We start from the raw sequence: 27,531 nt of genomic DNA, 5'->3' as shown, positions 1-27,531 counted from the left end.
TTGTTCTAAAACATATAACAAACAATAAAAACGCTTTTAGAAGACCCCCCACACCATCTCGGCCTTTAGCACTTCATTCTTCCTTTCAGCCATACAGAAGATAAGACACCAGATCTTCAAAGAATTTGACAATTATGCCTATTGGAGAATCCCATCGACCGTTCGATGGTATAGGTGCCCGCAAATTGTCTGTGGACTCAGAGTCATCCTGTGGAGATGACGAAATTGCTAAGGAATCTCGAGCGTCCGGTGCCGGAATGCACATAGGGCCAAAACCCAAGGATTCAACTAGTAGGAATCCCCGAGGTTTCTGGGCCAGGATATGGAAGCACTATAAACGGTACTGGCTCTGCTATGGATTACTTGGAGTTATCTTTCTAGCAATTTTTTTGCCCCTCTTGTAAGTTCCTCGTCCGTCGATAAGATTTATAAAGTGAGACTCATGGCTAACTAGTGTATCCCAGCTTCCTTATCATTCTTCCGGCTATCGCACAAAGACTGGTGGATAATGCCAGCATCCCAATTCGTTCGGCAGAGGTCATTAGACCAACTCCGAGCACTATCACATTTTCTCTTGCTGCAACTCTTGATGTTCCACTTGGGTTGAGTGTGCAAATAGATCAATTCAATCTGAGCTTGTTTAATCGCGATGTCAAGCCAATGCAGCCATATGTGATAGTCCCACTAGGGCCAATTCATCTCAAAGGGAAATCAGCTGTGGATGTTTCCCAACAAACAACGAAAATTTTAGATGAGGATCAGTTTACGAAGTTCCTGTCAAACGCCGTTTACTCCAAGGGATTTACTCTATCAGCCTACGGGAAGACGACTGCCCACTTGGGGAAATTAAAAATACCGTTGAAACTGGATAAAGATATTAAACTGAATGGTACAGCATTTGCTATCACTCTATTCGGCTACATACTTTGCCCTGCTAAACTTCTAACCCTATAGGACTTGATAAGCTGAGTGGTTTTGCCATCAATTCAGCCAGACTGGCTCTTCCACCGGAGGACGATGGGACTGATCTCCTCGGAAGCGCAACAATACCAAATTACTCCGTGGTCACATTTGCTTTGGTAATATCGTTTTGCATATGTGTCTTTATCTATCGGACTTATGAACTGATTATCTGGATAGGGGAATGTCACTCTCAATTTGAAAGTTGGCGACCTCGTTTTGGGGACCGGAACTATCAACAATGTATTCTTGAAGCCTGGAAACAACACAGTTCCATTACGTGGAGCATTGAACATCAGCAATGCCATCAGCCACCTTGGAGAGCTTCTCGAAGCAGAGTCAAGCTCTCTTAGTGAAGGGCAGTTATTGCTTTCAGCCTCTGGAAAGTCGACAATTTATGACGACCTACATATACCCTATTTTGAACAGGTATTAAACCACCTAACTGTGACTGCAAATGTGCCGATTCTCAAGGTGCTATTTGGCAGCATCGGTCAGTTAGTATCATCGAATCCCGGGGCAATGCAGAATGTAACGAGTGCGCTTGAAGGCCTCGATTTATCGAGTAGCCCCAAGATGTATTCGACAAATGGTCACACGAGAATGATTCGAGAGGACCATTAGTTCTATTAACATTTCGTTCAGGGAAAATGTGTTTGGGCCCGTTAGTCTACAGTATTCTAGCTTTGCCTATTAAATTTAGCAGCTGAAGCCGAATTACTATTTCAACATGTAGCCGCCCGTACACGATTCCCATTTAAAAAACTAATAAGCATATGTTATGGGCTTACTATCTAATCCGCCGAACGGTGTCCCCAAGTCATCATGTTACATTTCCGACCTGTGTTGTGGGCCGCCAGGCTACGGGAATCGCATGCTACTTACCCAACTGATTGCAGTGCATGCTTCATGTGACGAATGTTCCTTCAACACATACCATTTTAATCAATTAATCTTTCTCTCCATGCTGGATCAGCGGGGCATCGTATGCATGAACTAGGTCAAATCCTTTTTACCCCATTTTTCTCCACAGATCTCTCCCCATACCCCGCGAGCGGTCCGAGGCAAGGCTAACCGAGCTTTACCTAGTTAATTTTGTGAAATGGATCATGACAGTTTTAGTTTCGGGATATTAATCTAGATCCGAAGGACGAAGGGAGCAAAATAGGTAAAAAACCGAATATTGATCGACCTTGTCTCGGACCACTCATCCTAGCCGATTGGGTGTTATGATCAAGCTAGCGTAACGGTGCTATAACTACATCGGTGATATTTGCACTAGCTCCTAAAAAGTACAGTTTTCTAGGAAAAAGGTCAAACTAGTACGGTCGGTTAACCTATCTGGATATCACAGGCGAGTTTCTGAATGACCACATCACGGAAGGAAGAAAATCACAGTGCTGTTGGTCCTCGGTAACTGGAGAGGACCAACAGAGTCAACTAATCCTATAGCTTTAATAAATGCTGTAACTTACCCTACTTGCTCTTGATGCAGTCAGGATTTTCCCACGCGACTGCTCTCGAACTGCCAGTCAGATTTATTGAAAATGAGAATTTTTCCTTCTCTGATCCCACTGCTGGCTGCAAGCATTGCTGCATCTCTATCAAGCCAAAACGAAGTCAAGCAAACGACATCCTCCCTCAACAGTATTGGTGCGGTTGCAACGGGCGGAGTCAATGAGCCTTTAAATAATGAGCATGGTCTCGTTGGAGAGGTCAAAACGGCCCATGACTCTCCTAAAACCCCCGGGGAGGGTATCATATCTTCAATTGTAAACAAGGTCACGCAAGCAATTCCAGATGAAGTTCCCGGTACAATGACGACTTCATTAGATACATTGACTACAACTGAATCTAGTTCAATTCCACAGTCACATCCAACTGTTTCAAGCTCATCTGGTGACAGTGGAGCCTTTGGAAGCCTTGGGGATGCCTTGTCTGGTATTTTGGGCGACAGCGGTTCGGATGGATCAGTGGAGTCCATGATCTCCGAAGCAGAAACTATTATGAAGAATGTTGGCAGTCTTTTTACTCCCACTTTTGTTAAAGATGCCAGCGGCTTGGTCAGTCAGGCCTCGAGCTTTTTCGACGACGGAACCGTGAACGATACCAAAGCAATGATTAGCACCATTGCAGGGCTCAAGCCATTACTTTCCTCAACAAATGGAGATGACTTTTGGTCTATCTTTCAGAACGGCACTTTTCTTCACGACATCGACAACATCATCCAGGATATCATTGCTCTTCCGCCGATCATAGAAGAGATCGTCAAAATTTTGACAAGTAACGATATGAAAGACTTCCTCAAAGCATTCCCGTCAATCCTTGATGGTCTTATGCCTATTTTGAATCCGGAATTGCTGAAAGCAATTGAGTCTCTGATCACAACAAATGTAACACCGCAATTTGTCAACGACTTGTCGTCAATACTCAGTGCCGTGCGACCGCTCGTTCACGATCTTCAGCCAGCCCTAGGAAACGACACAATACGAACTCTCTCGAATCTTGTCAAAACCATTGTCTCCCCAGATTTCATCAATGAAATCGACAGCCTATTGAATAAATTACCGCCAATCCTGGAAGAAATCATACCCCTTCTTGGCTCGGATGTCATAAACCCACTCATCAACCTTTTCAAAGAGATTTTGACGCCAGATCTCATAAAGGAACTTGCTTCATTGGTCAACGACTTGCCGGTTCTTCTAAAGGACCTTCTGTCTTTAGTCAAGCCACTTGAAGATCTCATCACCGACATTTTGACACCGGAATTTATCAGTGAAATCAAGCCTATCTTAAAGAGTCTACCCTCAATTATCAATGACCTGTTGCCTCTTGTAAAGCCACTGGAAGATGCTCTGACGAGTCTTTTGACAAAGGAGTTTATCGATGACATCCGCACTTTGCTCAAAGATTTGCCCCCCATCTTACATGATTTCTTGCCTCTCTTGAGCTCAGCCATCATCCAACCTATTGGCAACCTCTTGAAAGAAATCCTAACCCCCGAGTTCATCAAAGAGATTGGAGCACTTATCAGCGCATTACCGCCCATCATCAAGCAGATAGTTCCTCTTCTCGACCCACTTGAGGGTTTGATCAAGGACGTCTTGACACCTCAGCTTCTGAAAGACGCCACGTCATTATTAAAACAAGTTCCTGGGCTGCTAAGCAATCTGCTGCCACTGGTTCCAAAGGTTGTGGAGCTTATTAAAGAAATCCTCACTCCTGACGTGATTGACACACTTGGTCAAGCAATTGATGGACTGCCCGGCCTTCTTAAAGCTGTTTTGCCCCTCTTGCCGACAGCTGAAAATCTCATCAAAGAAGTCTTGACACCTCAGCTTCTGAAAGACGTCACGTCGTTATTAAAACAAGTTCCTGGGCTGCTAAGCAATCTGCTGCCACTGGTTCCAAAGGTTGTGGAGCTTATCAAAGAAATCCTCACTCCTGACGTGATTGACACACTTGGTCAAGCAATTGACGGACTGCCCGGCCTTCTTAAAGCTGTTTTGCCCCTCTTGCCGACAGCTGAAAATCTCATCAAAGAAGTCTTGACACCTGCTTTCATACAGGACATCAAGTCATTGCTTGGACAAGTACCTGTTCTTCTCAACACCCTTCTTCCTCTCATCCCGTCGATCGAAGACTTGATCAAGAAGGTTGTAACTCCAGATTTGATCAGTGTCCTTGAATCGGTCATCAATGCAGTGCCAGGGCTTGTGGATCGACTGTTACCACTATTACCAGCACTTGAAAGCTTGATCGTCGACACTCTTACGCCCAACTTCATCAGTGAGATTAAGAAGGTTCTCGCTGCAGTGCCAGGGATATTGAATGCTCTATTGCCACTGATTCCACCAATTGAAAATCTCATTCCCAAGATTCTGACAAAGGACCTCATCTCCTCTGTTGAATCTGTGCTCCAAGCTGTCCCTTCGATTATCCAGGATATACTCCCTCTGTTGAATGGCAATCTTATCAAATCATTGGTCGACATGGTTACCGCGCTTCTTACGCCACAATTTATCAAGGATGTGGAAACAGTGCTCAGTGCAGCCCCACAACTGCTTCATAGCGTGGTTCCAGTCTTCGGAAATGACCTACTTTCTCCAGTGGAGAATTTGCTCTCTACGGTATTCACAGCCGATGTGATTCAAGATGTGGGTGGACTGATAGGAACTTTGCCGCCTCTTCTCAATGATATGTTGCCGTTGTTCCACAAGGACATCATTGTGCCAGGAGAAAACATTGCCAAAGATCTCTTAAAGCCAACGCTCATGAATGACATTGGAACGGTCCTCAACACCGTTCCAGACATAGTGCAGAGCTTGCTATCTGTCATAGCTAGCAATGCAGTTACTTCGATCCTTGATGCGGTACCAAAACTTTTGGATGACCTTCTCCCATTGTTGAATGGCGATTACATTTCAAAACTTGTCAATGACCTGGTCAACATCCTGACTCCCGAATTTATTAACGATGTTGGGAAAGTCCTGGCTTCAATACCGGGCCTCGCAAAGGCGGTTTTGCCAATCTTCACGGGCAATATTCTGACAACACTCGTACAAAACTTGATTCCTTTAGTGAAGGCTGTGGCCGCGGTAGGTCAGCTTTTATCAAATTATCCATCTCTAACTAACTGAACATTTCACAGCTGCTGCCCGTAGTGACTTCTCTCCTGGGCTCTCTGGGACAAGGTATAGGAGGCTCATAGTCAGCATTGGCCAGAAGGCATGAAAGATATGAATCTTTGGTACTCGACTAGTACATGAGAGAGCAGATCTATGTTATGTTTTAATGTCGAAACGTCTCTTTTTTCATTTTAAATGTTCATAATGTTAGTAAAGCTAGCCCGAACTCCGCATGAAACTCTTCTGATTGGCCAGCTCACATTGGTTGCGCCAGCCATAATTGGAAACTTTAATGTCTGATATTTTAGGCTCTCCGTTTACAAGTTAAACCCCCAAAATAGGAAAACTTTTACTGTACTTGTTGGGACGGATGAAAGCAGTTTCCTATCCTCAAAATAACTTTGCCTTTGACTGTGAGTTTGAGTTCTCTGTATGTTGCTACCCTTAGTATGGGAGTATAGATATAGACAAAATGATGTTCAACAATATATATTTATGTGGAAATATAGACAGCCATGAGAAACCCAAAACAAACCGGTATAAATGCTCAGACAGACCTGTTAGATGTACCGATTATTATGAGAAAAACACACCTTCGAAATGTTGTAGATTGAGAAGATGACCTGAGGTCATTTATTGCAGGCCACCCATAACAATGGTACCTTCCGTATGTCTGAATAGATTGACAAAACTCCATTTACATATACAAGTACAAGTACAGCCGGAGGCATCCAACCAGAGTCCGACTACCACGCCATGGTAAAATCACGCCCCCACACGAGTCGGAATCTTGACGATACCGCGCTTCCGATCCTCAGAAGGCACTCCATACCTCCGACCGGGAGCGAGGTGACCCTTGCCGTGAGGACCAGTAGTCTCCTTGCTAACGACAGTATCATGGAAGCGATACTCAAAGCGCGAATCCGCAGGCTCGACCTTAGCGATACGGTCCTGGCGGCGCGCCTGGGCGCGCTCGCGACGCTTCTGCTCCAATTCATCTTGCTTTTTGATCCGCTGGGCCTGGCGCTCTGCGCGCTCCCGGCGGGCGAGAGGTTCGTTGATGCGATCGATCTCGAAGTTGACTAGTTGTGGATGCGGAATGCGCACATCCGCGGGCTGCAGCACCTGGCGGGCGTTGTCACCCTTGCCGACCCATTCAATTGAGTTGGGCTTCTCCATTATGCCCTCGGCTAGGTCGGATGGGTGGGAGATCTTCGCTGCTGTTTCATGGTCCATTGCCGGAGCGCCGGAGAAGACTCGGCCGGCGTCTACGCGGGTGAATTTTCGCGACTCAGGCACCGGGTAGAAGATCTGAGCGCCGGTCGATGGGTGGGTGGGGAGGTCGTTGATGGGCTCGTGGTAAGTTTGTCGCTCGCCATCTTGGGAGAGCGGTGTGACAGGGACCATTTCGTGGATTGCCCGTGCATAGGGCAGGGCCAGTGGTTTTCCCTGATTTGAAAGTCAGTCAGTCATTGTCACACGAATATCAATACAGCGAAACAAATCCCGAACGGTGACAGCAATTTTCAGCAACAAAGGGAGTTTTAACCAGTCAGGCAGTAATGCCCGATGTCTTCAAGACTAATCGATTTTGTTGTGTCTCATCATATGAAGGAGGATGGATGGGGGGCAAGAAAAATAAGGGAGAAAAATGCATACCTGAGCTCTTTGCCTCTTCTCCAACTCGACTAATCTCACCACGGCGGCCACACGATTCATATCGATCCCCATATCGACACTGACAGCGCGAATACTCTTCTGCTGCTTCGTGACACGCGCATAGATCTCATTGCGCAGCTCCTCGCTCAAGACGGGTTCGCTGAAAAAACTAGGATTGTTAGGGAATGGGAGTTTCGAGCCGCCATCGCTCATGACGTTTCTGACCACCCCGGTCACATAGTTGGTCTCGCCGGGGACGTGGTGTTTCAGTGTGGCTCCCGTGGTGTTGAGCCATGCGAACATTTCTCGGCGCAGCTTGGTCTGCTGTGCTGGTGTGCTTGAGAATTGGCGGGAAGTAAGAAGGGAGGAGTGAGAGGCTGGAGATGAGGAGGAGGAGGAAAGGTAGGGGAGGAGGGTGTTGGACACACGCCGGCTTTGTATCCGGGGTGGCATCTTGAAGGGAATTGTGGCAGCAATGGTTTGAAAAAGAATGAAGAAAGAAGAAAAGAAGAGATAAAAAGATTAAAAACGAAGAGATATCACCACCATTGACCCAGTTGAGAAGAAATGGGTTTGGTGGCCGCGAGGTGGACGAGGTGTTTGGAAGTGCAGGGGAACCGCGGAGGAAGAAGTTTTCCCACTAGATCACGTGATTACAAAGCCCTTAACATTATGTACGGAATAAATACATCAAAAGTCGATAGCCGGTTTCTGAGCTTGGTTCTGGTGCAGCAGTCCATTTGTGTATAAAGTACAGATAGAAGGAACTGTATCTTTATCAGTGCCAACAAGCAAGATGGGAGATTTGGTAAAAAAGGTCAAGTGATAGCAGTTAATACAGCGGAAAGCCATCGAGCGAAGCAATGCAAGCTACTCCCCGAGCAAATGCGCAAATTGGAAACCAAACATGAGAGCCGGACGCCGTCTGCCCCGTCGCTAGGAGAAATACGACAGGTTTTTTTATGGCGGCAAAGACCATACCGAGAAACGCCAGCGACAATGTCGAGCGAGGACCACGGAATCCAGTAGCTCATGCCAGTGGGGGAGAAAATGGAAAGAAAAAGATATTAAAGCCGACATTAGACCATTCTTCCGTACTCGCAAACAGGATAAGACAAAACGCAAGATCCATTCCAGCCCGCGCGTGACAATGCAACAATAATAAGGATCCTGCAGATGAATGTAAAAGAGGGGGAATCACAGTAGAACAACAGGGAGGATCAGAGACCCCAGGCTAGCCGGACACAACGACGCGTCCTGCCACAGACCTAGGATGTAGGCGTGTGAAGAAAGAAATGAGCAAGCAAGACAAGAACAAAAAATAAAAATAAACACAAGGGTATGAGGGTGACAAAAAGCGAACATGGAATCGATCGCCTTGCTCGAGCGCATCGAACAGATAGGAATACAAACTTATCAATGACCTGAAATGCAATCCTCCCAAGCGAATAGAAAGGCAAACTGTGAAAAGAGAAGCGCCCGGGTTCCCATGCAAAAAGACAAAGAGCCAAAAAACACATCATCCATAAGATCAAAAACAATACTCCCGAGAGGTATGCAGCCGCCGAATGCTGATCTAGCTCGCGAATAGAAAAGGAAAGTAGTCCCCCAATGCGCCTGATACCCCAGTTCGTCAAAACATGCCGGACATTATCGAAGATATAATGCTTCTTGAAGACAAGGGGTTTAGCGACCCATCATGTAGTCGGGGTAGAAGGAATTGTAGCCGTTCATATTCGGCGCCGCGTTGTTGCCCGCTCCGCTTCCAGGAGGAGGAGGAGGTGACATCATCATCGAATTCACCCCGTTGGTCCGGATTCCTAAGCCGGAGTTAGGGTTGAACGAGCCGTTGCCCACCATGCCTGCGTGGGGGTTGCCAGGTGGGTGCATGGCTCCTCCGCCGTTGCGCACTTGCATCGGCACGTTGAGACCGGGAGGAGCAGCGAGGCCAGGGGGCGGGCCGTTCACAGCGGAGAACATGTGGTTGTGCATGCCTCCCAGGCTGCTACCGCCAGGAACCGCGCCCGGTGCAGACAGGGGATTGGCAGTGCTCATGCTGCCGGGCTGACCCGAGCGCACACCCAGCGGATTCTTCGAGAAACTTAGACGAATGCCGGTCTTGACGCTATTGGACAACTTGTAGCCGTACAGTTCGTTGAGCGCTTTGCTTGCCATGGCCACCTCATCGAATTCCACAAAACACATGGGGCCATTCTGCTTGTTGCGGAAGCAGAGTCGCTTGTAGCCACGCTGCTTCGAGAAGAGCGCCTTGAGCTCCTCCTCCGACGTATCGGGCGGCAGGTTCCCCACATAGAGTGTGTTGCATGGCGGATTCAGATCGTTCGGGTTTGCAGCGGGAAGGCTGTGGCGCGGAGTGTGCTGGGCACCGTATGGATAGCCATGACCACCACCGACAGGGGCTTGGTTGGTCGACGGCGGGTAGCCCGAAGCACCACTTCCCATGCGCGAGGAGTGACCACCCGGGGCATAGCCGGGGAGAGGCGGTGAGGACATATTGGTTGACAGAGACATGTTGGCAAAACGACCAGCCGGAATCTGGGGGTTTGTAGAGCGGCGCGGGGCGGAAGCCGACGCAGAGTGACCATTCTCTGCGTAGCCAACTGGATCCTTGAGCAGCTCTCCCGTTTCCTCGTCCGGATCTTCATCGATCATGGACTTTCCGGTAACGCGGGGCAGATCGCCAACGCCGTTTCCGATCGGAGACTGCGGAGAGAAAAGACTGTGGAGGCGCGATCCGGACTCTGAGGCGGGGGGCAAGCCTTCGCCGATCGCCTGGGCAGACGGATTGGCGGCTGAGAGGCGCTCGAGGCTCTGGAAGGTACCGTTGAATCTGGACGATTGACGCGAGACGGGGCCGTTAGACGGAACGCCACCCAGAAGCCCGCGATTGGCGGTATGATCAATTGTGTTACGACGCGTGTTCGACCCGACGGGACCTGGATACATTTCCACGATCATGGTGGCGTCGTTCTTCGAGTTTGGCTTCCCATCAAGAAGAGCCCTTGCTTCTTCGGCGGCGGGCAAAGTGCTGAAGCGCGCGATCGCGCTCAAAAATCCATTATCCTCCGGCAGGTCCAGCGACACAAAGTCTGCATCGACGAAATCCTTTGCGAACAGAAGCATGCTGCGCAGTGCTTCGCGGCTCGTGTTGCGCGGCAGCTTGCGCATCAGGATCGCGCCGCCGCTATTGGCGCGAACCAGGCCGTTGAGGCTGCGGTCGGAGTCGTTTAGGCGCATACTGGTGTCCAACGACGCTGACGGACCGAGAGGGGAGAAAGGGTAGGAAAAGGAGTTGCTTAGCGATGTGGGCGCTTGTGACGCATTCGGGCTGTACACGTCGGTCGACATCGCATGCTGAGCCGTCAAAGGCGCCTCAGTGAGTGACTGGTGCGGTGGCGGCGAGCCCGATGAGACGGATTCAGTGCGCTGCGTGGTTCCAAAAGAGCCTGGACTCGTGCGAGTGGACTGGTTGGAGCTGCCGCTCATCCCTCACAAAGTGGCGTCTTTCAGAAGACCTAGGTTCGTGGTTGTGCAGACAAGAACGATGGCCGTTCTATAATCCTCCCAAGGGATCAGCGATGGGGGTCGCACGGGGGCGGAGGGATCGCGAACAGGGATCTCGAGTCAGGCGTGATGCGAAAACGCGACGGGTGAAAATGACCGATTCAGTCGGATGGTGAAGGCGTGAGACAATCGCTCATCGGATGCGACACGGTTAAAGCTGATTTTTTTTTCGCGCGCTGAGGATTTGGTGGATGGACGGATGCAGTCTGCGCGGGAGGCGAATGCGACTGAGTGGATGATATTGGGGGGGTTACCAGGTGTGATTTCTGGAGGAGAGAGATGGAGAGTCGCGTCGAGTAGAGGATGTGGGAGATGGCGTGGATGGAGAGATGGCAGAGAAAGGGAAGCGGATGGGGATGAGATGATGCGAAAGAGTGGGAAGAGAGAGAGAGAGAGAGAGATGAGAGAGTGAGGGAGGCAGAAGGGGGAAGAAAAGCAGGCCGGAACGGTCGCAACAACCCACGGTACGCTTGCCTCTGCGACGCGCGACCATAGACTGGTATAGCATGGTACAGTATTAGGGGGCGATACTTGTGCGGAGCATACTAGACTCGGCGGGGGCTGAGGTACCCAGGGGGCAATGTGACAGTATAATACCTGTCACAAATACGCCTCAGGTGCCGTTTTCAGAACGTGGGCGTGCCCCAATAATCCGCTACGAAGGGTCCCCGTACATGGCAGCCAGACCCTATGCAGGAATGTACCGATATGTACACAACGTGCATTCCTCGAGTCTGCCCCAAAAAAGACGTCAACGGCGGCTCTCCCCAGAACACAGAGGAGGGGAGGCTATAAAATGGGCGTGCAGCGGTTCATCCGTCAGTCACGATCGAAATACATAATTGTGCCTAGTAGCTTCTTCGCTTTCTAAGGAGAGCGCGACTCCTGCTCTCAGCCCGACCCATGGAAGCGCAAACTCTACACTGGCGATCCTCCAGTGCGGGCCAATAAACCGGTGGATTGGGTGGGCGGCGTGATGGCCTGGGCTTGATCGAGGCATTCGCCGGGCTCTGGGGTTGGTATGGTTGGGCCGTGCCCACAAGGGCCTTTGTTCGGGGGACACACTTGGTTCCCGCCAAAACGGGCCTCGACCGGTCATAGGCGCGTCACGGATGATTACTAGTTAGTGCCTGGCCAAGGCACATGCGAGGTACGGTTATGCCTCAGGTACGTTATTTAACGATAGGCAAAAGACCAAAGCCACCAAAAAAGAAATAGAGGTATAGTTCGGCGTCTAATATACAGGGCCCGCCGAAATCATCGTAAACGCCAGAAATGCCAATAGAGAAATCATAACACAGAGACAGAGCCTCGGCAGCGATCAGCATGCAGTAGAGCCGCAGTAGACCCCCAGTAGAAGCTGGGATATTACCGACCGACGATCCACCCGTCCACAAAATATCCATACAATGCCCTCTACCCGGCTCAGACAGACAGACAAGACAGTTTCAAGCCTTGTTATGGGTAATCGGTTTCGGCTCAACCAAACCAGCCTAGAGAGGAAAGGTCCCGAGTTAGCTAACATCCCCAAAACAATGCGAGTACCAACAAGAACTCCATCACGACCAAAGGACAACACCCAAAGGGCCAGCTCTCATCACACCCGCATCGTCAATCCAGCCAATACTTTACTTACCATGCTCAGGAGTTTCCACACAGGATCGCTGGGTTGCGCGCCTACACCTAGCCAATACTTTGTGCGTGACCGGTCAAGTGCAACCTCTTTGAATGCGCGCGCGTTGGCGTTCTCATTGTACAGGTTCGTCGGCTGTTTCGGGATGGGGTTGTAGGTGCCGATGACTTCGAGGGGTTTCGCACCACGGGCGGATCTAAGTGGAGAGCACGTCAGTTCGCAATTCATATGATTTCGAGGCGGGAAAAGGAATTGAAGGGTCTGGATCGTTGGCGCCGCAGCAGCCAGGTCGTTGATGATGATAATAGCCAGGGCAATTAAAAAAAAAGCGTACCGTGCTTGCGCAACCACGATGTTGTAGAATGGGTTGTGTTTGTTGCCGAAGCGAGACAGCCGAATCCGGAGGACCATGTTGGCGAATGCCCCGTCCTGACGCTAAGGGAGGCAGTGAGATGGAGGAGGTGGTGGTGTTGGCGATGCCGCAAACTCGCTGAGTTGGAAAGGAAAGGAAAGTTTAGCGGAGAATGGTTGATCCGGACATGCCGAATGCGGGTTAGCGCGGATTCGGGACTCTGGTATGATGCAATTGTATACAACCTCACTTTAGTTTCAACTATCTGGATGTTCCGCTCGGCATTGATCCCACGAATATCCGTTTCTGCCGTTCGACACTACACCAAGACAGCAACTATGTCGTTGAAGGTAGTCATGTTACCACAGACTGGACACACTGGAAACTAACATTTGGCCAGGCGATTTCAGCCAAAGATGCCGCTTCCCTGGACAAGGATCTTATGGACATGGGCGGCTGGTCCTTGGACCAGTTGATGGAGCTGGCGGGTCTGTCGGTCTCGCAAGCCGGTGAGCTCTTGGATAGACACGACTGAAGTTACGTTAGTAGCTGATTCTGATCACATCGCAACGACAGTATGGAAAGTTCATCCACCGAGCAAGGGCAAGAACATCCTCGTCGTGTGCGGACCAGGCAACAACGGTATGAGCTTTTAGAACATGAGTCAGCCACGATTCTACCCTACCAAGTCTAACACTACTCATCCAGGCGGAGACGGCCTCGTAGCAGCACGCCACCTAGCGCAGTACGGCTACACACCCACCGTGTACTACCCCAAAGAAGGTAAAAATGAGCTGTACCAGCGCCTGAAAACACAACTACACAACCTCTCCGTCCCTTTCACAACAGACTTCGCCGGCGCGCTCAGCTCAACGACCTTCCTCGTCGACGCCATCTTCGGCTTCTCCTTCGGCGGGCCACTCCGCGCTCCCTTCGGGGAGATCATCTCGCAGATCGAGGCCTCGTCTGTCCCCGTGCTGAGCGTTGACGCACCTAGCTCGTGGGATATACAGAGCGGACCGCCGAAGGAGGGACCGGGGGCTAAGTTCATGCCACAGGCGCTGATTAGTTTGACCGCGCCGAAGCCATGTGTGAAGTATTACCGTGGACGGCATTTTATTGGGGGGAGGTTCCTGACGAAGTCTATCACGGAAAAATATGGGCTGGATTGTCCGCAGTATCCCGGGATTGAGCAGGTGTTGGAGACTGGGGTGGATGCGGAGGGGAGGCTGTAATCATTGCGCATATTACGGAGAGAAATAAAAACCAAAGGATTTGCTAAATGACTGACTTGCTTGCATTTATCATATGGGGTGTTGTGTATCTTGTCTATGCGAGAACCCATTTCTTGTTCAGACTTACAACGCACCGCGGATCTCGTCCACGAGGCCCCTGATGCGGGGCTCCTTGCCTGGACCAGATGTTGACACTTTCGTGAGGATCGAGGGGACATCGTATACTTCCTTGGCGGCGCTCTGAACTTCGCTTCCCAGAGCCTGGATCAGGGTGCCCACCGCGACAAGCCCACGGTATATCGCCTCGGAATCCTTCTCCGCAGCAACGATCCTGGTCAATTCCTCCAGAAGAACGAGGCCGCGCTCAGCAGATTCAGGTGAGACGTCTCTGCCTTCCGAGGTGAGATAGACGGCAAAGTTGATGTACAGCGTCGTGATGGCGATGGTGAGGTTGCGGTTCGGAGCATTAGCGCTCTCGGCCAGGGCGGATTTCACCGCAGTCAGGATCTGGTCGAATCGAGTCACAGCGAGGTTACGGCCTGCGGTGGTTTCGAACAGATTCGCGAATGTGCGGATGGTGAGCATCGCGTTGTTGACGTTCAGTGGAGAGTCGAGGACCCCGCTTGATAAAAGACCCGTCACAAGATCCTGGCCCCGGTATTCAGCGGTTGCAGTGAACGGTGTTGCGGCTGCCAATAGACGCAGCAGATCCAGTCCGGGCAGTCGGTTCGCAGCCGGCCATGAGGTTGCGATCTTGAAAATTAAAGGTACTCCAGACTCCACAGCCGCCGAGTCTTTCAGGCGCTGGGATGATTCTACTTGGCCACAAAGAACAACAACCGTTTCCATCTCCGTAGGATCCAAGGCAATGTTCTTGGATCCTTCGGCAACGAGCTTCTCGTTTAGCTCTTGGAGCTTCTTGGCGATAACTTTGAGGTTGGCCGTCCGAATTGACAGATATGTCTTTTGAGGCAGAACTTTAGGGCGGGACTCCGGAACAGATGGTGCAGCCGTATCGGCTTCTCCTGGACGATAGCGTCGCTCCGACCCCCAGGGATCTGCCGCTACTGGTTCAGATGACTGTCCAATGCTCGCGCCCTGGGTATTCTGCGTGATGAAATTTGCAACCTGGTCGAGATAGCCCATGGGAAGCTCATTATCCTGAATGAATTTGGTGGCCGCTTCGTATGGATTCTGGGAGAGGTTGTAGGGGAGCTTTAGCGGTGGCTTTCCATCCTCGATGTCCACATCAAAAACATAATCGTAGTCTTGTCCGAGGTATTCCGTTTTGCGTCCACTGCTCCCAACTGAATCTACCACCGTACCGACGGCAATCCATTCCTGCGTGGCGGACGACCATGTGTGCGCCGTCACACTTCCATCCGCTTCTCGAATCATTTGCACTTGGCCCTCCTTTGTCCCCGACTTTTGTTTCAGAAAATCCGGGCTGGGCAGTTGCTCTTTGTTGACTTTCCCAACCTGCTGTTCCGGAATAGCCGATTCTTTTACGGTTTGCTCAAACTGCTGCATGACCTCCGCGGCCGCATGACGTTCAGGGTTTCTGCTGAAAACTCGAGCGATGCGGTCACTGGCACCGGTGACAATATCACCAGTCTCGTTGCAGACCGCAACACTCCATACCGAGATAGCCGGGTGGGTGATGGTTTGCACACATTGCGTCCCTTGCCACACTCTCACAGTCCGATCCTCCCCCGAGCTGACTAGCTCTCCCGAAGGGAGCGAGGCGAGCGAGTAGATGAAGCTCTCATGGCCATGTAAAGAGGCAACGAGCTCTCCATCCAATGTGAAGAGGCGGATGACCCCGTCGTTACTGGCCGAGGCGAACTGAGCTCCCGTGGGATTCGATACAGGGAGTCGGCATAAAGCTCGGACAACGTCGTTGGAGTTTTTGATAGTCTTACGCAGAGTGCCCGAGGTGTTGAAAATCCGAATGTTTTGGTCCGCGCAACCTGTAGTGGCATTAGCATGTCAGGTCAGACCCATAGAAAACCAACAGAGCATACCGGTTATGACGGTGTCCTTGTCGTAAGCCAACACGGCCCAGACACTGCCGCCGTGACCATCCAGCACAACGTCGCACTCCCATTTCCCTACCTTCCAGAGCCTCGCGGTGGAGTCCCAGCTACCGCTGACAATCCAGCCGCTGTCTGGGGATACATCAAGTGCACAGACGTTGTGGGCGTGGCCCAGTAGCATGGCATCCGCATTGTCCTCTGCCGCCTTGCTCGGCTGCCGAGCTTCAATGATTGTATCCTGGCCACCAGAAAGAACAAGCCCTTCGGGGAATTCCGGGGTTGGTGAGAGATATGCTAGACTGTTGATGAACGCGGAGCCGTGCGCGGTGATGGTGTAATCGTAGGTGGGGGGAGGGGTTGACACCAGCTTCCAGAGCCGGACAGTCGCATCTCGAGAGGCTGAGAAGAGGGCATTGGCATTGGGAAAGACCACGGCGCGAACCTGGGATAGAGGATCAATCAGCTAAGCGGAAGTTGTTGACCTGGTTGCGACTTACATCATCGCCGTGGCCCTCGAGAGTTGCGGAGAGCTTGAAGTCAGGCATACATACAACAGTCGGGCAGAGAAAGAGAGAAAGCGAGGCGAACGTCTGGATAGTAAGGAATTTCAAAGAAGGTAAAGAGGAGCTCTGGTGCTCTCCTTGATGCTGTGGTTGTTGTCGGTTGCTCTCGGCCCTCCTGGTCCCCCGCCAAAGCGTATCATCTCACGTGGGCGGTCAGGATTCGATCTACCGGGTGCGAGAACTTACAGGGCAACATACTGTAACTTCTATGGTGAGGACATGAGAGGACATGAGAATCTGATGATGAAGTTCAATTAGAGTGCCTATGATGAGGTAGTCATTATGTGACTTTGTTCGTATCTAGTACACAGACGGATATAAAAACCAATCCAAAGAGACAATCTAAGCATCGAGCATTGTTCCTTCTTCTCATGTACAAAATCGATCATGTATGATTCACCACAGGGAACCGATTAGCTGTCCACATGTCCTTGGGGCAGGGACCTAGCGGTGAAACCGAGTATCTACGGTGCGTGAGCTTATAGATATAGTCGCCGACTCACGTGCTCCGCCATCGATGACATAAGCCGCGGGACCATGATAGAGCGACTTTGCGACTGACTGTGTGTGTGTGTGTGCATCAGACTCACTTCCCCTCCTTGCCTGGGGTTTTTCGAACCTCGTCGAACCTTTGGTCCCCTTTGACTTGATGACTTGACGACCCTGACGAATCTCCTATGTACTTTTGCAACGAATGATCACGTCTGAATTTTGCAGTCTCATGGACTAATCCCAGACCTCATCATCCTGCTCCCACCATGTCTTCCGGTACGCTGGACTGATACTCCACCAGGAAAATGTGCCTGTGGCTAACCCGCTCAATTAGATACTCCCAAGGTCGTCCCGTTGACCTGTCATGGACACTCACGTCCTGTGACGCATCTCAGCTTTTCCTCCACGGTCGAGGATGATCAGTACTACTTAATCTCGGCGTGCAAAGGTAAAGAAAGCTGTTTATTCTTCTGCGTGGGATTTTATGACTGACACGCTTTCCAGACAACAATCCCATGCTCCGGGATGGCATCACTGGCGACTGGTGCGTGTCCACTATGTTCGCAAGCTTTAAATGGCAGCTAACGTATCCATTCCAGGATTGGAACATTTCTCGGCCACAAGGGCGCTGTCTGGCAAGCGCGTCTCTCATCCGATGCTACCATCGCCGCCACTGCGGCAGCAGATTTCTCCGCGTTAGTTTTTTTCCCCATGCCAACCATCTCTAAATCTAAATTTAACAATTTCCCACAGAAAAGTCTGGGATACTTTTACAGGTGAATGCCTGCACACGCTACAGCACGCACACATTGTGCGGTCCGTGGCCTTCCCCATGCAAGCCAACCCACAGGTGTTAGCCACGGGCGGCGCCGAGAAAAAGCTACGGATCTTCGACCTCACGCGCAGCAGCACAGCAGGAAGCGGCGGCAGCAATAGTAACGGATCCTCGCCACCACCACCAGCACCGACTACATCCTCATCCTCAGGCACCGGTGAGGACCTAGCAAGCTTTGAGATCGGGCCTGGCGTGCACGGCGGCACTATCAAGTCCATAATCTGGAACCAGGACTACAACATCGTAACAACTGCAGCGGAGGACCGCAAGGTGCGCTGGTGGGACCTGCGCTCGCGTCACCCCGTGCTAGAGTATGCCGTTGAAGGCGCGATTGGGAGCTGCGAGCTGAATAATCTCGCGGTGAGACCTAATGACCCGGGGATCCTGACTGTCGCTGCGGGGAAGAGTGTTTACCTGTTTGATGGCGTGCAGCCGGGCCGGTTGTTAAAGAAGGCTGATTTTGGGTATGAGGTTGCCAGCGCTGCTGTTAATAGCGAGAGCGGCCGCTTGGTTACTGGCAGTGCGAGCGATACCTGGGCTCGAGTTTATGACCTGCACACAGATGAGGAGCTTGGTATGTCCTGTCCTTTACTTCACCCTTCGATTGTTATCATTTTGTTCTAATGATCCGCAGAGGTTCAAAAGGGCCACCACGGTCCCATCTGGTCTGTCAGCTTCTCTCCCGATGGCAAGATCTACGGCACAGGCAGTGAAGATGGCACCATCAAACTGTGGAAGGCATGCCGGGAGCCATACGGCCTGTGGCGGTAGTCGTCTAGATTTGATATCCAGTCTCAACTGTGTCCAGCGGGAATGCTTTCTACAAGACTGCCTCTCTTCTCATTGCTCTCTACTTACCCCATACAACGAGTGGTGGTTCTTGCGGATGCATCTGCATGGAAACGTGGGCATCTCAAGCCCCGTGGTCACTTCCTTAGCGGCTTCTAGCAATCTTGTTCTATCCTGAGAGAAAATGAGAACCCAGAAACAAACACCTCGACTCGCCATGATACACATTCATGCAAGTAAAGAAAGAGAGAAATCAGATGCAAATTATCCCAATGGCAATTTCATGAGGTAGATAAAATTACAAAGAACCCCAACAATTCAAGCGATTCCGTCAAGGAGCGAAACAGCGTGAAATGACATGGGACATCGTTAGATAGGCGACTGGGACTGCCAGACATCGACGGTGAAACCCTCCCAAATATCAAAACGGGCACAATCGTATGCTCCACTAAGCTCCAGTCAAGCCTTTTCTTTCGTCGTATTTCTACTCGATCATATCGATGTCGTCGTCCGCAATCGCAGGAGCTGCAGCAGGGGCCGCAGCTGGAGCGGCCTGCTCCTGACCAGGCTGCTTATCAGCCTCACCGGCGCCCTCCTTGACACCGCCCCAGTAATCATCCATCTCCTGGTCGAGTTCCTCCTGCGTCTTGCGAGGACGGCCATTGGCTGTGCGCCGGCCCTCGTCGTTACGAGGCCGGTTGTCGCGTCCTCCGCGCCGAGCACCGCCCGAGCGGCGGGCAGGAGAGCGGCCGCCCCCGGGGACGTAACGATCAATGTTATCGGGAGCAGGCTTAGAGACGTCGCTGCGGCCGGAGCGGCCTCCACCACCACGGCGACGACGGCGATCTTCGGTATCGGATCCGGGGCTCAGACTGCGGGAATCCCTTGGGCGCTCGACGCGGTCGAAAAGGCTGGACTTTGGGCGTTCGGCATTGCGACGGCCGGGCACAAGCGTCAGACGGATGGGCTGGCCCTTTGCATTGGCTCCGTCGAACTCGCGGACGGAGGTGTGTGCGTCTTTCAGGCGGCCGTACGTGACGTAGGCAATGCCCTGAGAGCGGCCGGCGCGGTCGTAGGAAAGAGACAGGTTCGAGACGGGTCCGATTTGGGAGAACAAATCCTGTATCTTTATTAAGCGGTGATTTCTTTTATAAAATGCAGAATCTGGCGCGTACCTCGAGATCGCTCTCGGTGATGTCATAGTGAAGGTTTTCCACGCGAACTTTGGTAAGAGTAGATCCACTGCCATGTAATTAGCATCGCAGGCTTGATATATGCATGCTGCCATTGCGAGCTTCATACCGATCAGGCGACGCAGAGTGACGTTCACGGCCACGGCGACCACCACGGGACGGGCGAGCTGGAAGAGCTGTCAGAACAAGACGCAAAGAACCGTCCAAGTGCCTCGCATACCATCATCGTCGTACTTGTCATGCACCCAGTCGCTAGAGATTCATCGCAACGCGTCAGTGCCCATCCAATCTAGTAGTCAGAGGAGTGAGGTTCAGGGAAGGTGTAGTTACAGATTCAAATCCACGCGATCTTGGGTATAGGGCTGTTGCGATCCAAAAGAAAGTGAGCAGTTAGCTCCAAGTCAGATAGTTGAGGTGTATTCAATGTTGCGTTTTATGCATATTCTTAGCCGCGGCCATGGTCGTTCGCAAGCCTCCGATGATCCAGAGAGCAGGCGAAGAACGAAACGGTGTCACGGCGCAAGAGGAGAATTCGCAGGAGGAAGAGGAGGGCGGACCTGGAGGGAACAAATATTAGCCACTTATTGTTCAATGCAAGTGCTGGATCGAGACCCGAGAAGACGCAATAATACCTTTCTAATGCCATCGCCACGCTCACGCCGACGGCCCTGGCCGCGTCGACCACCACCGGTGGAGCGATTCTGTCTCTGCTATAGTCCAGTTAGTATAGCTGTTTCTGGACACTTGTCTGAACTGCGAGCCGCATTGCGAAGATGGGTCTGGCTGGGCCTTACTGGGTCTTCGGCAATGATCTCATCCAAGCTGCGATCCATGTTGGCGGCTGTGGGAGAAGGAATTGACAGAGGGAAAATGAAATGCGACACAAAAAGGGTCTAGTTAACGTCTGTTCTGGCCGCAGAGTATGGGGATGTGGGTTGAAGGAGTCGCAGAGGCAACGGCCTGGCAAACTGGGGATTGGTATCTGGCCCATCACGTGATGATCTGCGCTACAAATAGAGGCGAAAGTATGAACAATCAATCATCATTACAAACAGAACATCGGGAATCAATTCACTCAATACACCGACTCACTCATACAAAGTTAACTCCGCCCAGTTCGATCCTTGAAACACCAGCAACAAAGCAATAAGACCCCTCCCCAAAATGGACCGGCAACGCTGTGCAAAATCAAACCAACGGCAGCCTCACTAACTCCCGTTCCTCTTGTTCTGCTCTATCATCTTTTCCATAAAACTGATGTAGTCAAACTTGGCCAAGTCCCGATCTTCAAGAAGATCAGGGCCTTCATGCTGAGGCATGGTCTTTACCAGGTGTTCAATCACTTCGTCGGGGATGAGCGAGTGACGCAGATCAAGCTCAGTCACGTAGGGCTGAAACCATGTCAGTATTCCATATATTAAGAACAATATGAGGGTAGAGGGCCGTACCTTGCCATCAGCGACTTCCTTGAAACTCTGGAAGACTTGCTCCGCCGTGTTTTGGTCCTCGGTCACGCTGACCATAAACCGAATGAACTGCTCGAAGCTGACTCCTGCATTCTGTGCCAGCCGACTTGACCCACAGACCTCCAGATACACTTCGTGCATCTCATCTTCATCATAAACCAAACCCAGACTGGCCAGCGCCGCAGAGAACTCAAGTTCTTGCAAGGTGTTGGAAGCATCCCGGTCAAAGTGGCGGAAGACTGATTCGAATTCTTCCAGTTGGATGGGAGTCAGATTGGTCATGTTTCGAGCAACCGTTTGGTTCTCTAGGAAGGCAAGCTTCTTGGAGATGCTGGACTTGACGAGACTCAGCTCGTATGATAGCTCGTCCAACGTGTAGGTGGTGAAATCGTTCTCCTCGATATTCGCCTCTGCGCATTGCTCATCCAGGTCTGCGATCGTGTCGAGGAACGCGTCGAGAGGGGGCAAATTGTCATTCAGTTTCTGGACATGATTTAGCTGGTCTTCGACATCGCCATCCAGCCCGGAAATGGCTAGCGACAGAGTCTTCAGTGTGAGCGCAAAGTCGTTAGCCTTATCAGCGAAGGAGCGGCGCAGGTTGTTCTTGATATCGCGGATGGTCTCGTTGATCAACTGACTGCGTTTATGCTCGTCGTGGGTCAAACGCTCCCACTCCTGGTCGCAGATCTCCAGACTCAGCTCGCGCGGCGGCTCGTAAGGGCGCAGTCGATAGGTCCCCAGCTTGGTCTTGATATTGCCCAGCAAAGCGGCCAGGTCTGACTTCTCGGCAACCCACTGACGTTTCTCATTCCGCTTGTACAGCGCGAACTGGTTGGCCTGCTCCTTGACATCCTTGTAGGTCCCTTCAAAAGAAGCATTCTTCCACCCCTCACGCTGGGCGCCAATCGCCCGCAGCAGCTCTCTCACCCGGCGCTCGTACGAGTTTTCCATCTCCCACGCTCCGTGCATATTGTTAACAAACTTCTCCACCCGCCGCCCGGCATTTTCCACTTTCTCCAGCTGCGAAAAGGCATGGAACCAGTAGGCAATATATGTCATGAGCGAGCGTTCATCGGGCCGAGGCACGTCGCATACATCGTCCACATCCAGCAGGTCCGGGATACCGATCTCGTTTGCTGCAATATCAAACGCCAGCTGCATGTTACCGCGGTGGTCTTTTTTGTCCAGGGTGTCATAGTCGATCAGGTCCGGACGGTGGATGTCAAGCAAGGCACAGAAAGCCAATCCGTCATTCCAGCTGGAAGAGAAGTCGCGCACCTCGACATCTTCGTAGCATGCCGTCTTCCTCTGGCACCAGAGCAACAACCCTTCCTTGGCGGTCAGGCCCTCAGCGTTGATGTCGCTGATAGTAAAACGTAGAATCAGCGTCCAAATCAGACCCAGCACGATCTTCCGATTGCCATCGACTATATCCTCGGCGCCGATGTTGGTCATTTGGATCTTGCGCGACTTGATGAAGTCGAGGCTCTTGTTGACATTTTCGAATTTCTGCACGCGCAGTTTTGGCTTGGAGGCATATCGGCCCAGCGACTCCCCGCCCAGGATCTCGAGCAGGTGAATGAGTATGACCTTGTGAGGGTATGTTAGGATGGTGTTGATTGTGGTTCGGGGGGTGGGGACACTCACTCCATCGGAGAGATCAGTGGTCAGATTCTCGATGGCTAGGTCGCGTGCCTTCAGCTTATTGTTCAGCCTGGCAGGATTCGTCAGTCCGTGGAGGGGCAGGGGTAAGGGGGAATGGGGGGAGGGGATGCCACGGACCATTTGGTGAAGGTCTTTTCCTGTACGTTGACCCATGACTTTTCGACCGTCAACATGGTGGCTGAATCAGGGCGGCATCCAGAGTGAGCGAGTCAATGACCAGCGGAGTAGTCAGGAGGCAAGAGGGGGAAGAGTAAGAGGTGGAAGGGTTTCTTTGACCGACTGATTGATTGACTGGTTATCGGATAAAGGATGGGAAGGATGAAGGCCAGGGGCGGGGAGGGAACGACAAGTCACCTGGGCAACCAGACAGAAAAGTATACACAACTATGAATCCTTTCAGTGGTCGGTCCGTCCAGGCCGCACTCCTCTCGATTGATATATGTGATGGTCACCGCGGATGCGATTTCCATCTGAGGAATGATCGAACTATGGACTGTGTTTACTCTTGTGAACCATGGGGCAGCGTCCACGACAATCGGGCCCACGACAGGGTGATCCGTCACCACCACGACATATTCCTAAACCTATATTATGTCTGTGTATCCTTTCAATGGGCGACCTTTCTCGCTTGGAATAACACACTGCCGAATAAATAATCTATTCCACCACTTCCTCCCTCCGATTAATAAGCCTGATGATATCATCCGCCCGAAGCGGGGCGAGGGGGGAAAAAGAGCAGCTTTTATTATGGCGGGACTTCGGCTCTTTCTCCTCTCCTCCTGTCAAACCCGCCCACCACCATGTCCTCCTACACAATCACCGACCGCCTCCCCCTCCCCAACTCCAGCCTGCGCATCCCGCGCCTGGGCTTCGGCGTCTACAAGTCGCCGGTCCACCAATGCGTGACCTCGTGCCACAAGGCGCTGGACGCGGGCTACCGGCACATCGACACAGCGCAGTTCTACGGCAACGAGGACGAAGTCGGCGAAGCCCTGCGCACCTCCAATATCCCACGCAGCGAGGTCTTCGTCACCACCAAGATCCTCAGTCCGGCGGGCTCGCCCGAGGCGACCTACGATAAACTGCTGGCGAGCGTGGAGAAGATCGGAGGCCTCGGCGGATACGTCGATCTGTTTCTGATTCATAGCTCCAAATCGGGGTCTGCGGGGCGCAAGCAGCTGTGGCAGGCATTGGAGAAGTTGTTGGAGGAAGGAAAGACTAAGAGTATTGGCGTCAGTAATTTCGGGGTCCAACATATCGAGGAGATGCGGTCGTATGCCAAGGTCTGGCCGCCACATGTGAATCAAATTGAGGTTGGTTTTCTTCTTTTCTTTCTCTATGGGACGGAGACTAACTAGGATCCCTTCCGCGCAGCTCCACCCATGGTGCCAGCAACGAGCCATTGATCAATACTGCAAGCAGCACGGGATCGTCGTCGAGGCCTACTCGCCCATCGTGCGCAACTATAAAGCCAACGACCCGACGCTGGTCGAGGTGTCGAAGAAATATAACCGCGCAACACAGCAGGTGCTGATCCGCTACGCACTGCAGAAGGGCTGGGTGCCGCTGCCCAAGACGGACGACCCAGGCCGCATCGTCTCGAACGCGGATGTCTTCGATTTCAACATCAGCCAGGAGGATATGGTGATCTTGGATTCGCTCGACCAGGGCAGCGCGGGAGCCATTGTGGAGGCGGTGGTCAACGAGTGACGGGATCAACCCAGGAGGACGGATTGACTCAAGCGGTAGAAGCGACACCCGTCTGTTTTCAATAATCTGGCGGCTCCATCAAAAAGGCGTTCACCGATTGCAGCGTCGACCGAGACGGATTCACGTCATGCTTCGATGACACGATCCACGCGAGACGCTGTCGGATAAACTGTTTGCCTATACTGCGTGTCTTGGGAGACGCATCGAAATTTCCTATTTGTTTATGTATCAGCTGTTCGTTCTAGCGTTATAACCCAAGGAAATGAAGGACTCAATTTACCATCGTCATCATAGAACAGACAGAGGATGGCCAGCAGCGCACCCGCCGCCAGATCCTTGCCCGTATCACAGGTCACCAGCAACGAGCGTGTCGGATGAGGCCCCAGCTGCGAGCTCACAAACTCCCGGGCTTTATCTAGGGACTTGCGCAGGTCGCGACTCCCCAGCTTCGCCGACGCACAGCCCAAGTTCAGACGTTTGGGATTCCCCTCGACGGCTGCGGGGGTGCCATTACAATCGATCACAAGATCGTAACGACCTCCTTCGGCATCAGTATCAATATCATTCGCGCCGATGTAGAGGTTGTTGGTTGGGACAATGAGCGTCGCATCGAGAGCGGCATTCTGTCGTTGATGCTCGGCCACCAGATCCGCAATCAGATTGGGCAGGTCCTCCTCCGCGGTTCGTTTCAGGATCGCCTGGTTTCCCCAGAAGACGGGCGGTGTCAATCCATGCGCCCATCCCTCGCTGTCATCGCCGGCACCTTGGATATAACCGCCTTCGGACATCTCTGCGCCGTGCACGCGCTTGGAGGCGGAGCAGAGGACTAGAAGATGATAGGCGTTGCCTGTTTGGAGATCTGTAGGGTAGAAATATGCTCGGTTCGCCCAGGCAATCCGGATCGGTTTGCCGAGCTGTTGGCGAAGGTGGTTGAGGTCGAGTTTGAGGTCCTGTATTGATTATCAGCTGGGAACAATGACAATTGGAAATCAAAATGAAGAAACAAAACAAACCGTGAGAGAATCTACAAATCCATCAATCCGACTCTCGATCTGCGACTCCTCGGAAACACCGAGGTAATTCGGCGGCAATTGCACGGGGTGATACGCCGTCTCGGACGGGAAGAGGGCTCGATTCAGCACGGCGCACCAAATGGGGATTGTTTTCGACAGGGCATCAGGCATGACTGTCACGCAAATGATTGTCAGCTTCTTTGATTCAATGCACTGTGGCACTGACAGTGGTCCACTTTAAACACAACACATACGTTTGCCGCGACGGGTAGAATCAACGATTACACAACTGCAGCGACGAAAGAAATATGCGATTGCTCGTCAGCTTCCAATGTTTTTCTCTTGTTTTCTTTTTTAAGCCTTAGCTATCATGGACGGGGTGGACAAACCCCCCATGCTCCCGGGCCAAGGGCAACAACTGCAGATTCAGCCTCCGGAAACTAAAATCCCACTGACCGGCGTGGCCATCCGTGCTCTTGAAATAAGCACTCCCGGACTTGGCCGCCGGCGGAATATACCAGCTGCCGCAACGCTCGTTGGCAACCAGCGGCAAAGCATAGTGGTCCGCGACTTCCTGCACAAACGCCGCGTCCGTCTCGATGGACTGTAGCCGGTTGGAGACGGTTAGCGCCGAGCGGCGTAGTGAGGAGAGAGTCTGCGAGATGGATTGCTGGGCAGAGGGGAAATGGAGCGCCTCCAGTGTCGGGAATGAGTCCGACATGTTCTGAAAGCGCCAAGTATGTGCTATCGGCACACGACACGTCCCGGCCACGGAGATTCTTGGGCTGGCTCCCTCCTTACCTACCACCGGGCTTTCTTAGCGATTGGGATTCCGGTGAGAGAGAGGGGTGTTTCTACGGTCTGGTTCCGGAGCGCAATCCTCCGCCGGTCGAATGAACGAGAACAAGAGTAGGTGTTGTTCGCGAAAATGATGCCGCGGGCTCGCCGGAGCGGCCAATCAAGGATGACCTGGTGGGGGGGCAGGAGAAAATCAGGGCCTGGCGGCGTGCAACATGCGATTAGCCATGAAGGATACACAAGGCGGACCAAATGCCAAATAGTTAGCGTTGCATCCGACTCACTCACTGGTAGAACGAACATAGCGGTCTCGTCTGTCGGCTGGGTGGGTGGAGATTGGTCACAGACTGGAGATTTAGGATCCAAAATCAAAACCAAGTAACTCTAGTTACGCTAAAGTAGGGATGTGATAAGTGGCTCTGCCACCGTTTCTGATCTAGACTTCTTTGTCACTAGGATTGTTCGGGATGGCTTGCGTTTACCTAGTAGTCTGCACTAACGGAGCCAGGGGCGGACGAATGGAGCGGCGCTAGGGTCTGGTTGAGACACCACGATACAATAATATCCGGTTGGGTGATACTGCAACGACAAAAACGCGGGACCTGACCCCGTGCGGGAACAAGTTTTGCCCCGCCGTTTACATTCTGGCCATCTTCTACATTGGCCACGCTGTAGTAGAACTGTAGATGGTCAGCTGATATCGAAGATTGGGCTTTTACCAAGTCGGATGACTATCATGAAGTGGTTTTCGATGTGGACTAGGATCATCATCATAATGTCAATTAAATGGGACTACCTATACTACCTCTTCATTCTGCGACTTTCTACGAGTGCAGATGAAGGTGGCACCTTCCCCGTTTGGGTGAACACTAGATCAAAAAAGGGAAAGCGCTGCTGACTACATCGTGGCCGCACGGGC

The 27,531-nt window shown here is 51.9% G+C and overlaps 12 protein-coding genes across 12 annotated transcripts; 5 read left to right on the top strand and 7 right to left on the bottom strand.

The window, feature by feature from the left end:
• Nucleotides 1-134: 134 nt before the first annotated feature.
• Nucleotides 135-1,584, top strand: N7510_003264 (DUF3712 domain-containing protein; the record flags this gene model as incomplete). Its single annotated transcript, XM_056975191.1, has 4 exons — nt 135-400; nt 465-889; nt 955-1,079; nt 1,141-1,584. 4 exons carry the CDS (start codon nt 135-137, stop codon nt 1,582-1,584), a joined length of 1,260 nt encoding a protein of 419 aa, XP_056835147.1.
• A 923-nt stretch (nt 1,585-2,507) lies between these two features.
• Nucleotides 2,508-5,600, top strand: N7510_003263 (uncharacterized protein; the record flags this gene model as incomplete). The annotated part of the gene is made up of 1 exon (XM_056975190.1): nt 2,508-5,600. The coding sequence occupies one exon, from the start codon at nt 2,508-2,510 to the stop codon at nt 5,598-5,600; it is 3,093 nt and encodes a 1,030-aa protein (XP_056835146.1).
• Nucleotides 5,601-6,353: 753 nt separating this feature from the next.
• N7510_003262 (mitochondrial 37S ribosomal protein mS45) lies at nt 6,354-7,700 on the bottom strand (the record flags this gene model as incomplete). Its single annotated transcript, XM_056975189.1, has 2 exons — nt 6,354-7,037; nt 7,248-7,700. 2 exons carry the CDS (start codon nt 7,698-7,700, stop codon nt 6,354-6,356), a joined length of 1,137 nt encoding a protein of 378 aa, XP_056835145.1.
• Nucleotides 7,701-8,933: 1,233 nt separating this feature from the next.
• N7510_003261 (uncharacterized protein) lies at nt 8,934-10,754 on the bottom strand (the record flags this gene model as incomplete). The annotated part of the gene is made up of 1 exon (XM_056975188.1): nt 8,934-10,754. One exon carries the CDS (start codon nt 10,752-10,754, stop codon nt 8,934-8,936), a length of 1,821 nt encoding a protein of 606 aa, XP_056835144.1.
• Nucleotides 10,755-12,280: 1,526 nt separating this feature from the next.
• N7510_003260 (mitochondrial 37S ribosomal protein bS16m) lies at nt 12,281-12,876 on the bottom strand (the record flags this gene model as incomplete). Its single annotated transcript, XM_056975187.1, has 3 exons — nt 12,281-12,325; nt 12,469-12,661; nt 12,800-12,876. 3 exons carry the CDS (start codon nt 12,874-12,876, stop codon nt 12,281-12,283), a joined length of 315 nt encoding a protein of 104 aa, XP_056835143.1.
• A 210-nt stretch (nt 12,877-13,086) lies between these two features.
• On the top strand, nt 13,087-14,052 carry N7510_003259 (NADHX epimerase; the record flags this gene model as incomplete). The annotated part of the gene is made up of 4 exons (XM_056975186.1): nt 13,087-13,167; nt 13,218-13,326; nt 13,394-13,459; nt 13,526-14,052. 4 exons carry the CDS (start codon nt 13,087-13,089, stop codon nt 14,050-14,052), a joined length of 783 nt encoding a protein of 260 aa, XP_056835142.1.
• A 123-nt stretch (nt 14,053-14,175) lies between these two features.
• Nucleotides 14,176-16,633, bottom strand: N7510_003258 (WD repeat PLAP family protein; the record flags this gene model as incomplete). Its single annotated transcript, XM_056975185.1, has 3 exons — nt 14,176-16,022; nt 16,077-16,530; nt 16,586-16,633. The coding sequence occupies 3 exons, from the start codon at nt 16,631-16,633 to the stop codon at nt 14,176-14,178; spliced, it is 2,349 nt and encodes a 782-aa protein (XP_056835141.1).
• Nucleotides 16,634-17,409: 776 nt separating this feature from the next.
• Nucleotides 17,410-18,749, top strand: N7510_003257 (WD40 repeat domain-containing protein; the record flags this gene model as incomplete). The annotated part of the gene is made up of 6 exons (XM_056975184.1): nt 17,410-17,419; nt 17,478-17,591; nt 17,648-17,687; nt 17,743-17,838; nt 17,897-18,552; nt 18,613-18,749. The coding sequence occupies 6 exons, from the start codon at nt 17,410-17,412 to the stop codon at nt 18,747-18,749; spliced, it is 1,053 nt and encodes a 350-aa protein (XP_056835140.1).
• Nucleotides 18,750-19,251: 502 nt separating this feature from the next.
• On the bottom strand, nt 19,252-20,793 carry N7510_003256 (putative RNA binding protein; the record flags this gene model as incomplete). Its single annotated transcript, XM_056975183.1, has 7 exons — nt 19,252-19,887; nt 19,943-20,009; nt 20,070-20,127; nt 20,181-20,212; nt 20,477-20,517; nt 20,593-20,670; nt 20,755-20,793. The coding sequence occupies 7 exons, from the start codon at nt 20,791-20,793 to the stop codon at nt 19,252-19,254; spliced, it is 951 nt and encodes a 316-aa protein (XP_056835139.1).
• A 375-nt stretch (nt 20,794-21,168) lies between these two features.
• N7510_003255 (alpha-actinin, sarcomeric (f-actin cross linking protein)) lies at nt 21,169-23,264 on the bottom strand (the record flags this gene model as incomplete). The annotated part of the gene is made up of 2 exons (XM_056975182.1): nt 21,169-23,140; nt 23,209-23,264. 2 exons carry the CDS (start codon nt 23,262-23,264, stop codon nt 21,169-21,171), a joined length of 2,028 nt encoding a protein of 675 aa, XP_056835138.1.
• Nucleotides 23,265-23,891: 627 nt separating this feature from the next.
• Nucleotides 23,892-24,801, top strand: N7510_003254 (aldo/keto reductase family protein; the record flags this gene model as incomplete). Its single annotated transcript, XM_056975181.1, has 2 exons — nt 23,892-24,404; nt 24,466-24,801. 2 exons carry the CDS (start codon nt 23,892-23,894, stop codon nt 24,799-24,801), a joined length of 849 nt encoding a protein of 282 aa, XP_056835137.1.
• A 58-nt stretch (nt 24,802-24,859) lies between these two features.
• N7510_003253 (initiator tRNA phosphoribosyl transferase family protein) lies at nt 24,860-26,535 on the bottom strand (the record flags this gene model as incomplete). The annotated part of the gene is made up of 4 exons (XM_056975180.1): nt 24,860-25,014; nt 25,082-25,751; nt 25,815-25,987; nt 26,271-26,535. The coding sequence occupies 4 exons, from the start codon at nt 26,533-26,535 to the stop codon at nt 24,860-24,862; spliced, it is 1,263 nt and encodes a 420-aa protein (XP_056835136.1).
• Nucleotides 26,536-27,531: the final 996 nt, after the last annotated feature.

Source organism: Penicillium lagena (assembly GCF_028827675.1).
Source record: "Penicillium lagena strain IBT 129212 chromosome Unknown utg000002l_segment0_segment0, whole genome shotgun sequence".
Lineage (NCBI taxonomy): Eukaryota > Fungi > Ascomycota > Eurotiomycetes > Eurotiales > Aspergillaceae > Penicillium > Penicillium lagena.
The sequence above is the reverse complement of the archived record's forward strand: the minus strand, read 5'-3'. Positions and strand labels throughout refer to the sequence as shown.